The sequence below is a fragment of the Protobothrops mucrosquamatus genome, unplaced genomic scaffold (assembly GCF_001527695.2).
Source record: "Protobothrops mucrosquamatus isolate PMUCROS unplaced genomic scaffold, P.Mucros_1.0 scaffold_177, whole genome shotgun sequence".
Lineage (NCBI taxonomy): Eukaryota > Metazoa > Chordata > Lepidosauria > Squamata > Viperidae > Protobothrops > Protobothrops mucrosquamatus.
The window spans coordinates 2,453,091-2,466,535 of NW_015386253.1; the positions used below are offsets into that span (position 1 = coordinate 2,453,091).

General features: G+C 35.8%; 2 protein-coding genes across 2 annotated transcripts in view; both read left to right on the top strand.

Moving 5' to 3' along the window:
* The first annotated feature begins 3,503 nt into the window (after nucleotides 1–3,503).
* On the top strand, nucleotides 3,504–7,829 carry TMEM42 (transmembrane protein 42). Its single transcript, XM_015823368.1, has 3 exons — nucleotides 3,504–3,693; nucleotides 6,431–6,577; nucleotides 7,093–7,829. Exons 1-3 carry the CDS (start codon nucleotides 3,535–3,537, stop codon nucleotides 7,234–7,236), a joined length of 450 nt encoding a protein of 149 aa, XP_015678854.1. The 5' UTR covers nucleotides 3,504–3,534; the 3' UTR covers nucleotides 7,237–7,829.
* A 5,279-nt stretch (nucleotides 7,830–13,108) lies between these two features.
* TGM4 (transglutaminase 4) overlaps nucleotides 13,109–13,445 on the top strand; it is a 32,103-nt gene continuing 31,766 nt past the window's right edge. Inside the window, exon 1 of the mRNA XM_015822876.1 lies at nucleotides 13,109–13,198. Within this exon, the coding sequence (XP_015678362.1) occupies nucleotides 13,183–13,198 (16 nt within the window). The 5' untranslated portion in view covers nucleotides 13,109–13,182. The remainder of the gene's footprint in view (nucleotides 13,199–13,445) is intronic.

Sequence of the window (13,445 nt, forward strand, 5' to 3'; positions counted from 1 at the left end):
GTGAAAATGGGAAGATGGGAAAATAGCTTTGTTTACCAACCCATTCAGCAGCATTTACATTTGAATTGGGAAATCTTTTATGGACAGAAGTCCTGTTTTGGACAGGGGTTCTATTTTGCATGGTAAGTAAGCTAAAAGGGCAAAGTAATGACATAATAGTAAAATGTTCACCCCAATTTAAGATTGGGAGGGATTTTTAATTACTATTGCAGAAATATTAACCGTACTTCAAGTTGATTGCATCTCTTTCCTGTAGATTTCCAATTCTCTTTTAAAGCCCTTCATGGCATGGATCCAGGCTGTCTAAGGAGCTGTTTCACACCAATGGGATTTGGGTAGTAAAAGGGTATGTTGTCAAACAAGGAATTTTGACTGGGAGAAGAGCCTTTTCTGCCATGTCTCCTGCCTTTTGGAATATTGTATCCCTCCTGAGGTGAGATCTACACTCAACCTCCTGACCTTCTGTACAGGCATGAAGACCTGGCTCTGTCAATTGGCCTATGGCCCCAGCAGGCGTGCATCACTTTGAGGGGGCTTTCGGATTAAGAGAAGATCCCACCTCTCCTCATGAGCTCATACACCCTTCCCCCAATCTTCCAACTGTAAATCATCATTATTATTGTTTATTGTTTTATCATTTTAATATTTATCAGGTTTTAATGTTTGTAAGCAGCCCAAGTCATCTTGGGATGAGGTGGGCAGCACACAATAAAATAAATAAAATTAAAATCAGTATGAAACCACAGCGCTGATTTCCCTTTTTTATGCTGAATATAATAGCTCTCTAGAGTACACATCTGTAGTAAAAAAAAAATATGGATAATGCCTGGAATATTTATTTTTTTTGCATAGCGGAAACAGAATAAATTATTCACATTTTTACACATGTGCAATTGGTAAAATTCTTTATTTTTACAAAGGTTGATGCGTGTTTAACCAGTTAACAGATTAACTCCTTTTTTCTCAGGGAATATTCTCTAGAATTCTCTGGAATATTCCAATATTCAATTTTCAAAAAGTATATTATTATTTTATAAAACTATTCTACATGTGCCTTTCATAACAATGTTGTTAGTTGTGAAGTCGTGTCCAACCCATCGCGACCCCATGGACAACGTTCCTCCAGGTCTTCCTGTCCTCTACCATCTTCTTCATAACAATGCATAGTGCTAAAGAATATTCATAGTCTCTTTGACCTACTTAATTCTTAATGAAAATACATCAAACTGTATTATCAAATAAAATGCATTAATTGGTTCATAAAATTGCTACATTTCAGTAAAAAAAAGCATTTATAAAATTTGGTTATAGTTGACTAAAAAATTAAATTCTTAAATCCAAAATAAAATAATTAAATTAGTAATCATTTGAGAATATAGCAATAAATTATATTAAGGTATCATTTATCTGAATGATAAATGAACCAAATTTCAGGTTTGATATAAAAAAGGAAGAAATATGAGTTACAGATATTGAAAACTTACACATAAATCAGTTTTACTATGTGTTGAACTAAATAATGAATGGAGGAGAAATAATTCCCCATTATTTAAGGAATAATGTGATTTAAGAAACAGGAAGAATTTGAAATGATGACTAACAACAAATGTCAATATCCAGACGAATTGTGAAATTGAAAAGGTCAAGAAATGCATGGCTCATTAGGCTCAAGTTAATGAAGTTATCTTTAAAATGTCAGCATTACATTATCTTGGACTCAAGGATTCCTAATCCTCTGACTGCCTAACAAATTTAGAATGTTGAAATTGTGATAGGGATAAGTACACTCTTGTGCAATGGCTATGAAATGTGGAGTATCTGAGCAATATCACCAGTTACAAAACACTGATTCCCAACACTTCCTCTGGTTATACTCTCTTTTTTCTACAAAGATGGATATTCTTCATTTGCACTGCTTTCTTTAAAAAATAACATAGGTTACCTTTCTTAATATAAAAGTTGGAATACAAAAGCGATACATACCTAAGGAAGTTTCTACATGGATTCTGGCCTTCTTTCAAACTGATTGGTACTCAAAACATTCAAGAGAATTGTTGCAAAAGTTTACATCTTAAGAGTTTAAAAAATACATCTTATCCATTGCCCATTTACCACAGATAGTTTCTCTAGTTCAGAATACTTTTATTAGTTTAGGATGATAAGCACCCACAATCCTATTTAGACAAAAATACCTTGCTTTTATTTCCAATAGAGTAAATTCAGATACAGATTAGTAATCTCCCTTTTGGATTAATCTGATGTTGTATAGTGTCCAGAATCAATCATTTTAATAGTTAGCTAAGCATTCATTAAGTCTGGACAATCATTTATGTCAGTTCTTCACCATCTGTGTTAAGTTTCTAATCCATTTTCAGGCCTAACTAACAGAGCAGATCAAACCCTGCTTTGATGCACTCTGAGTCTTTGGACATTCCTTTTTTGTGATGAAGAAAAGTTATACATTGCTTTTTTCTTTGTCCTCATAATTTTGCTTTCATCTTGTCTCCAACATACGCAAGATAACCCTAAGTCATCCTTAGCTGTACCAATATTCTGAAAATATCCAACAGCATTCTCAAGGTATATAACATCTATTAAGCTTTTTCAGCCAATCTATTTGGCAACTAGACAAGCATACTGGAGACATCCAATTTCATCTTGGGATAATTTTTTTTCTAAGTATGTGGATGGCATGTCGACTCCGCAGTGAGGGAAAGCCCTTACGATAATGACTTCAACAAACCATAATTAGATGAAATTTGAAGAGGTGTACCAGAGCAGAGTTGCTGCACTCTACAAATTACTTTGTACATCTTCAAGGATCTTCTGCATGTGTGCATATGATGTTCCATAAAATCAAAGGTTTTCTGAGTTTTGTGATACTTTGATTGAAGATGTCATGATGGAGCACCGCTGTTTTCCATACTTGATGCAGCTTTGCTCCAGATTTGTAACATTTGAGAAAAATCTTTACTTTCCATGATTTCCAGTATAATGGTTTTAAAATTATTTCCCATATAATCAATTAAGCCACTATCATTTTGTCTTCAGATTAATACTAATGAAGCAGTGTAATAAGATGCTAAATATTATAAGAAACTTAAAACAATCCTCAAGATTTTCTGGCTTTTATCTTTGGATAGGGAGGGCTTTCTTAAGTGCATGCATTATTCTTGATTGCAATGTTGTTTGTGCATTCAAATCCAACTTTTCTCTGCAGGAACAGAGATGTATCTCCCTTCTTTATTCCAACCCACAGCATCTCTATTAGAGAGCACTGTTTCAGCACAACTTCAAGGTCACCTTTGGTTTTATAAGATTTCTGACATTTAAAATAAAGTAGATAGTCCTGCAGACATTTGAGACAGTCTTACGATGCAATATCCATACATAAGTATAGTAAGGCGTTACCAGACTATCTCCTTTGGAGAATAACTACAGCAAGGCGGAGTCACATTGTTACGTAACAATTCCTCAGTCGAACGCGCGAGCGCCGTCTTTTCGAAAGACTCCCGAAAACGGAGTGCTGGGCCTATGCCGCTGGCGTTGGGGGCTACATGCGCCATCGGCGCTGGCCTGCTGGGGGCGCTGGCTGCTTCCTCAGCCAAGCTGTCTTTGGGCGCTGATTACTTGCGGGCTGCTTGCCAAGCCGCCCTCGGGGAAGAGGAGACCACCGGGGAAACCTGTACCTGGGTAAGAGGCCGCCTCTGTTGCGGAAGAAGCGATTGGCGCCATGATTCTTTGCTACCGCGGGCGTGCGAACCCTTTAGCCCGGCAGCAGTCTGGAAGGCCGAGTGGCCTAACGAGGAAGATGCAGGCACGCATCAGAGAAACTCGGGTGTCTAATAAATGTAGCATATTTTAAGAGATCTGAAGCAAGGTCGGTCAGCAGATTTTCCCCTCCCCTTAAATTATTTTGCAGGAGGGGAAATTAGAAGAACGCCTATTTCAAGATCATCCAATGAATGTCCCTGGCTGAGGATTCAATTTGAAGTGGCTTTTGTTCATGTAAATCCTCATTCAAAAATAAAGGAGAATATTTGTAGCTCACGGTTGAAATGAGGGATCCTTGGAGTCTTCTAGCTTGGTTGTTTTTTTGTTTTGCAGACATTTCATTGCCCAAATAAGTAACATTAGCAACGCTAATGATGATGCCCTGATGATGTAACAGAAAGTACCAAGGACCCCGCATTTAAAAATCCCTTCACATTCAACGTGAATGATTTGAGATAAAATCTCAGCTTAATTAGTTTGACTTAAAGATGGCACTAAGTAACATTCTTGCTTGCTGTAACTAGCAAATACACACAATTACTGGCTTCAGAAGAATAAGCAGAATTAGCCATTGCAGGAAAAATAATATGCTTATAGTTTTGTTGTAAAACACCTTAAAATAATTATAATTAGAAAATAATTAGCAAAAATCTTGCTAAGAAAACTACAGGGACTAGTCAAGAGTCAGTTGGTGATGCTGTAAGCAGGGATGAGTAATTAATGTTTACCAGGAATCTTTTGTGTCATATAGGATCCAGACAGCTCCAAATTAAAATAATCTTGAAAATTAAAAAAATTCCTCTTTATGAGTGTCCAGTTCTGAAGATAGTTTATTGAATAATATTTTTGTTGTGATAGTTAGATTGAAAGTTTAGGATTGAAATAATATTTTTGTTTGTGATGGCTAGATTGAAATATTGTTGATTAATTTGGGAAGCAAAGGCTCTCCAAAGGTTGCGAATCAAATTGAATATACAGGTAGTCTTCAACTTATGACTACAATTGAACCAAAAATTCTGTTACTAAGGGAGACAATTAAGTGAATTTTGACCCATTTTATGATTTTTTTCCATAATTGTTAAGTGAATCATTGCAGTTATTAAGTTAGTAGCATGACTGTTAAATAAATCTAGCGTCCCAATTGACTTTGCTTGTCAGAAGGTTACAAAAGGTGACACTGCAACTATCATAAATATGCCAAGCATCTGAATTTTTATCATCACGATGCTGTAACAGTTTGTGAAAAACAAACATAAATTACTTTTTCAGTTATAACTTAAAACAATCACTAAATGAACTGTTAAAGTCGAGTACTACATACAGTGCATTCAGAAAGTATTCACACCCCCTTCACTTTTGTCAATTTTGTTATGCTGCAGCCTGATTCTACAATTGTTGAAATTCATTTTTTTCTCATTAATCTACACTCAGTACCCCATAATGACAAAGGGAAAACAGAATTTTAAAATGTCTGTAAATTTATTAAAAAGAAATGTTTAATTTTCAGTAGCTTGGAAAACTCTTCATGAAGTGACTACAGTTTCTTTTACTGAAGTATACTGAATCAAAAGATAGTTGTTAGGATTATTGTGGGGGATCCTGGGTTCCATTAACACTCACCGTACATCTATACCCAGTAGAGCCAAGTCTGTTACTGAGTGTCCATTCACGTTCCATAATTGGGCATTTTTCATTTCTATTTCTATAGTTCTCCGTTTTATGTCCACCAGCAGGAAAGCAGATTCTTCCTTCCAAATATGAGGTGTGCAAACCTTGTGTCTTGGGGAAAGACTCTTTTGCTAGGTGTTGACTGGGTGAGGATCAACAAATCATTGATTGAGGTTCAAAGTGGCTTCCAATGATCAGCAGGATACTTGATTAGCTGTAAAATACTTTTAAAATGATCAGTGCTATAATTAATTTGAGCTGTTCGCAAGCTTAGAATCTGGTAAGTCTCCTATCCTGGGTCTTAGCCCTGTTGCCAATCATACTGTGATAGGATTATTTGCATTCACCTGTATATTATCTCCCATTTCAGTGAGGAATTTTGGCACAATTTTGCACAATTTAAAGTGATTGTTCCTTTTAACCTTCAGAACTAAATACAAGTAATCCTTGACTTAGAATAATTCATTTAGTGATTATTCAAAGTTACAACAGCACTGAAAAAAGTGATTAATGACTGTTTTTCACACTTACAACTCTTACAGCATTCCCATGATTGATGATCAAATTTCAGACCCTCGGCAACTGACTCATTTTTGACGTTTGCAGTGTCCCGGGATCATGTGAACACCTTTTGCCATTTTCTGACAAGCAAAGACATGGGAAAGCCTGATTGACTTAACCACCATGTTACTAATTTTCTGTGATTCACATAACAACAAAGGCAAGAAAGGTTAAAGGATTACCTGTACAAGATGATGAATGAAGCATTGATATGCCATTTGCAAAGCAAATCTGAACCGTGACAATGCTTTTCATAAGATTGCCCATTGCAACAACATCCTTCTCTCTTTAAAAAAAATGTATTTAATAATGTAATATTTAGAGCTAAGTACTACCTAGGTTGCGTATCTGCTGTTTCTGGCTTTGAATTGAATGTTTGTAAGATATATAGAAAATATCACAGTTTTTGTTCCCAATTGTTCTGCAGGTATCCATGATACTTCGAGTAGTTTGTGGTGGTCTAGTGTTTGTGTGCAATGCCATAATGTGGACTTTCTTTGCTAAAGCTTTAAGATATTCCTCCTCCTCAGCTACAGTAACTGTGACATCAACAGCATCCAACCTCATCTTTTCAGTGAGTATAGTGAGACCATATGATTGATGAAAGCCCCAAAAGGTGGAACACTCCTTCCCTCCTTTTAAGGCAGAATATCATAATATCCTTGTATTGCTGTTACCACCTGTGAGTGTTCTGAATGGTCTGCAAGTAGTCCAAAGCCAAACAGTTTCTCCAGACTTGGAAAATCCATTTTGGTGTCAGAACTTTCTGGAACTGGTAAATTTAACACCCTAATTCGGTTCTCTAAACAAAAACAGGGAGGTTTTAGTAAGCATGTGTGAGTTGGTAATATTGGGTGATTTCTTCTGTTAGTCCCTAGCTACTTTCCGAACAGTATATTTAAATCCTAAATTATTGTATAGCCTTTGAATGTTGTACAAAAAGAATCTTTTGTAATACGTTCAAGATACTATTGCTTCTGCATATGTCTTAAAAATAATCTATGCATTTTCAGTGTATGGCAGCTGAGGAATTTACGCACTGAGCAGAGTACAATTTTACTATTGCTTATTCTTCACCTTGTCTTACAGGCCTTTTTAGGAAGGTTGTTGTTTGGAGAAATAGATGACCTGTTATGGTGGATCGGAATATTCATTTCCCTTCTTGGACTTCTGTTACTTCACACCTCACCATCTCTACTAGAACAAGTCTGTCTAAAGGAGAAAAAGAAATAGAATGCAACAGGCTTTTAATTCATAACACAGGAAAGGAATAAACAAATAAAATAGGACTCCAGATTTGGTGGAAATACAGAATTGCCATGATGTACTTATAGCAGATATTGTTATGCTGGATACTCAAAATACTTTAGTCACAGTGACCATAAACAGAATTTTGGAAAAAAGGACAGCCATCATATTTGTGACACTTGAGGAAATTTGGTGAATAATTATCATAGTTTACCATGATCAACTGGAATAAAGGATCGTTCACAATTCTTAAGAAAGATATGGTATTAAATGCAATAGGTTTTCCCCTTTTCTGCATTAAGCTGACTAATCACAAGAGAGAGTAAGAAATAAATCCAAATTGACTTCTTTTCACATTACAAAATATGTCTACTGTATGTTGTATGCTGATGGAGTTGGCAGTATTGTATCCATGATAATGCAGATTACCAAAATAAATATCAAATACACATTTTTAAATAATTTACATCAACAAAAATATAAAAGTGATGACATCAATATGATTAGACATGCACTTCCGGTTCCAAATTGCGGCACTCGCAGCTGTGCGAGGAGACTGCTCTCTTCACCAGCTGATTCTCCGCTGCCGGTAGACCCTTAATCGGGTCGAAAAGCCGCCTTGGAGGGGCGGCTACTGCTGAGGAGGTCCTCGTCGTCCGTGGGAGAGCGACAGCTTCTTCCACGGCCCAAGATTGTTCCTTTGGGCCGACGGTGGAAAGACCAGCCAGTAAAATGGCCGTTCACCTTGCCGCTGTAACCAGAAGTCAGAAGAACATCTAAGCACAGGAACCACCGTGGCTGAGCTGGGTGAAACTTTTTTCTTTCCCTCTCTTGGTTCTCCTTTTTCTTTTGTGCCTGTAAAAAGCACTTTTGAAATGATTTCCCTGCTCTAAGAAAGCGGCGTTTGTGAGTGTGGGAAAAAGAAGCTTAAATGGACTGAATTAATTTAAAGTTACTTTTTTTTCTATTTTTATTCTTTTTTATTCATTTGGGGGTCTTGGAAAAAATTTTTAATATTGAATCTACTATTGGACTTAGTCTACATTTGAAGAATTCTTTTTTCTGTGTTTTCTAATATTTTTTTTATTAGAAATGGTAGCTATTTTGTAATGGAAGAAGAATAAGAAAAAAGAAGAAATGATACTAATAAATGTTTACTGAATATGTTAAGGAAAAAGGTAATGGAGAGACACCCGAAGTGCATTTAGATTAGAAATATGGAATATAGCAACTGAAATAGTAAAGCTTAACACAGGATTTGGATTTATGGATCTATTTAGATGAAAGGTTATTGAGGATTGTTATGATTGACTTAATTGTATTGAACTATATTAGCTTGAATATAATATGTTAATAGAGGGGAAAGAGAGGGGTTTTTTAATGATTTAATCTGAACTTTATGAGTATGACTTTATTTGTGGACAATTGATTGCCCTGCCACCACGTTGATTCTTAAGCACTTGTTTGTAAAATGAAAAAACTAATAAAACTTGTTTAAAAAAAATATATGATTAGACATGCTTTGTGAATGCCACCGGTTTAATATAATCAACCAACTATAGATTAATGCAACATGGAGTACTTAACAGAAAAATTCCTATCAGAAAAATGGGCTGCTTTTATTCAAAGTCAAAGCTACATAATTAGAACAATATGCAAAGTCAACTGTAAAAATTTAAAATTTGTTCCCATTTTATAATGTACTCACACTTTAAAAAAAATAGTTCAGAAGATGAATTTCAACATAAAAATAAATGTTTCCTTTGAAATCTTAATTTAACTATTTTTGATCTTTTTAATATCAAAACAAGTGTTTGTGAGTTTTTGTGTTAGTCCCATCTATTTATTTATTTATTTATTTATTTATTTATTTATTTATTTATTTATTTATTTATTTATTAAATTTATATACCGCCCTATCTCCCTTACGGGACTCAGGGCGGTGAACAGGCGATACTAAAAACCACAATAATAAATAAATAGTTTCTGTTCTAAAATCAAATTAAATAACGGGCCTGTTCTAAAAACACCCCATACAAAAACCCCCACTAAAACATAATCAAACTACACCAGGCCGGCCGCACGGAATAGATGGGCCTTCAGGGCTCAGCGAAAAAGGCGCAGGTCTGCAACTGTACGTAGGTCGGGGGGTAGGTCATTCCAGAGGGCAGGAGCTGCCACAGAGAAGGCTCTCCCCCTGGGGGTCGCCAGCCGGCATTGTCTGGCCAACGGCACTCTAAGAAGGCCCTCTCTGTGGGAGCGGACTGGTCGAAGGGAGGTGTTTGGTAGGAGGCGGTCTTGCAAATACCTAGGTCTAGGACTAATACCTAGGTCTAGGACTAATAATACCACTCAGGTTCTTTGCTGTTGGATATTTCTCCATCCCTCCATCAGGATTTGATTTTGGTCTGTTTTATTGTTAATTTTTGCAAACAGAACTTTCTTTTTCTAGGGCAGGTTCGAATATGGGCAAGAGAAGTCTGCCTCTTGGCAAACTTTTTTTGCCCATATGCTTTCTCCATTCTGCATGAAGCTGCTAGATTGGGTTATCTATAGGTATGAGGTTAAATATATTCCAGTTGTATATCTCTACTTCTGGCTGTTGCACTCAACTCCCATAATCCTTTATGGCCCAACCAGTCTAGAAGTTATTAGTCATAGGAAACGTGTATTTACATTCAACCTGTAAATAGACTACTGTTGGAATTGAAAACACTTACAAACTTAGTTCCATGGCTTTAAATTTTTGAGAATTTTCTAATTTTCTAATTTATTACATCCTAAGAAACATCTACAAGTTTTAAAACAGTGAGTTTTATGCTGTGCGCCTGGTAGTTACAGCCAGGACAATGTTTTTTAATGGTTTAAATTAATATAGTTAGATTACTTAATAATTTCCATTCAGTGTGATGAAATATGTGATATTTGATGGGCTGTGGGAAATATGCCAAAGCTCTGGAGAGATACAGATCACCTTTTTCTGCCTTACACTGCTGCCTTTTAAAAAAAATCTTTACTCAGAATGATCTCTGAGGTGAAACTCAAGATTCTCTATATAAAAACAAGTAAATTTGACATATCAAATATGTACTTCAACGATGTTTATTTGGAGGGTGTGTTTCTTTTTCTTCCTATTGATAGTATTGCTTATCCAGGGTGGGAAGTCGTGTAAAGTTAGAAAAGTCTCAACATTTATCTAAAATAAATGCAAACTTCTGTATCTATTCTAGCAGTTCCCACACATACACAATGTTTTTTTTCCCGTTTAATCATATCCTGTTCTCAGAGGTTGCCGGAACAAGTCCCTGAAATTTTCTTGGCAAATATTTTCAAAATAGTTTGCTATTGTCTCCTACCTAAGGCTGTAAGAATGTGACTAAACCAAGGTCACCCAGCTGGCTTTATACCTAGGGCAAGATTAAAACTGGTGGTGTAGTTAAGGCATCATGGTCTCCAGCCTGATGCCTTTATTACACAAAACTTGTTATACATATATAGTGAGAAATATGAGGGCAATTCAGTTATCAATGACAGATACTTGCAGATACAGAACTTTTATTATACACATTAGAAAACTACATTACTTTTTGACATAATCGGCATTCAAATTGAGACACTTGTCATAATGTCTTACAAGGTTTAAAATTCCTTAGTAGTAGTTGCTCAGTGCCAAATCTGGGCTGTGGGGGGGGGGGGTGTTCATCAAAAACATCCCAATGGAACTGCTTCAAAAGTTCTTGGGTGCGTCTAGCGGTGTGCGGGCAAGCATTATTGTGAACCAACACCACACCGGAAGTGGTGCCATAGAAAATCCCGCAAAATGTGAAGGTGCCAAAGGAGTACTGCTAGTGAAGTTCATGGAGGGTTGTGGTTCGACCATTCACAGAAATCTGTGAAACGTTACAAAAACTCAGACGAGCCATCCATAAGAAGTGTCAATATATGTTAACTTCCGGTGTGGTGTTGGTTCACAATAATGCCCACACACCACTAGACGCACCCAAGAACTTTTGAAGCAGTTCTGTTAGGATGTTTTTGATGATACCCCTCCCCCATAGCCCAGATTTTGCACCGAGCAACTATTATTAAGGAACTTCAAACCTTGTAAGACGTTATGACAAGTGCCTCAATTTGAATGCCGATTATGTCAAAAAATAATGTAATGTTGTAGTTTTCTAATGTGTATAATAAAAGTTCTTAATCTTTGAGTGTCTGTCATTGATAACCAAATGGAGGTTTATTTCCGAATTGCCCTCATATATAAGACTTATACATAGAAGTAAGAAGCAAAAAGGAAAAGAGATTAAAGCTTCACCATAAGAATAAAAGAAATAGAACTAATCTAATTTACCCGAAACCAACTCACTATGCCTCTCCATACCTTGTTATCTTTATAAACTATTTTTCTTCAGCCACATTCAAGCATTGCTTCATACATTTCTTTTTATGCTTGAAACATCTTACTATTCAACTCATTCACAAATTTCTCATTCTTTCCCTTCCTCTTGACCCACTCACTCTTCATGAGTATACATGTTTGTGATTCCATCTCTATTGGCTTTGCCTCCTACTGGTCATTCGCTTTTGTTTTTTAGATTGTTTTCTTAAAGTGCCCTTTATTTTTTACCCCATTACCATATTTTACCCCATTACCATATTACATATTTCTTCAATACTCAAGACACCAAGCAGGAAGAGGAGCCATGAATAGAATATACTGCATATAATCTTCCTCAATCTCTTTCCTCAATGCTGTGCTTTAAAAAGAAAAGACTGAATATTGATGTGGAATTATATTAAAGTTTAAATCTTAGAATTTATACATTGGTATCAGAATTGCCTGGACTGGATAACACATTAATCCTTTCTTCCCTGATCTGGCCTCCAAACGCTTGTGAATTTCATGGTCAAACAGGTAGAGAACATACTTATGGTTTGCAAATCATAATGGCACATCATCCCATACCAAAAATCAAACAAGATAATATTTATGTTAAGGGTGAAAAGTTTTTTCTTTCATTAATAAATAAATATGACTTCTGAAAATTATTGACACTTGACAAATGTACTTAATATGAAATCAGAATTTAGGCCATTGAGTTCAACCTCCTGTTAAATACAAGAAGTATCCATGACAGAAGCCTATCTAGCTTCTGCTTGAACACATTTATCTATCTATTAAATTTATATATTCACTCATCTCACACAAAATGACTGGACACTTATAATTGCAATGACTTAACCACTGTAATTCTAGATTCAGATACAATTATAAGTCAAGGACTATTTGTATTACCTGAGAGAAAAATGTGAATGCTTTAAATTGGGTGCCAAACTCACAATGTCATGTGATGTGTGTTGCAACGTATCGCAACAATGGGATGGGCACGGTTTTGCTATGATGCATCCGGCCCGCAGGCTGGTAGTTTGACACCCCTGCTTTAAAAAGTTGCAGAAAAATGTTACATATATTGCCTTCAAAATGATACATGCCTTTCCAAAATCTGAAATGTGTATGGCTCTGCTATTAAACCTTTGACCTGTTGGAGAAACTATGTTTCTATAAGGAACAAATGATTTCTGACAATCGTTTGTTAGGAATTAACATATTCCATTCTACATCTTTTTCATGTAATAGCTTCCTCTTGTGAATGAAAGCTGACTTTCTTTTATTTCAGAAAAGCCATTTATCTAAATGATCTTTGTGTAATCTCCTTAATATGTTTAATGTATTTTGTAAACTTTTAAAGTCAATCTTACGTTTCAGTTCCCTCATTGTATCCCCACCCATTAGCAATGTACACTGACACCACGGCAAACCTGATAAAAGGAGAAATGTTCCTTTGGCCCATTCAAAAACAGATAACACGAAACCTGTTACAATTCCTGCTGCCTCTTGCAAAACCTGCAGGAGCAAAGCTGAAAAAAAATATGAGTAAGACAACTGGTAAGTACAAGAGAAGATGTTAAAATCAATTCAAATTTCTTTCCTTTTTCTTGCTATTATTTGATAACTCTATTAAGAAAACTTGGAGCAGCATGCTGGATGATATTAGGAATTTCACAAGTACTCAGTCTTTTGAGATTTTAAAATCTGAAATCCAACTTTTAAAATGACAGCTGGAACTACAGGAACTTCAAATAAGGATGAAATTGATTTAATATGTCTGCTCAACCTGCATTGTAGTTTATTT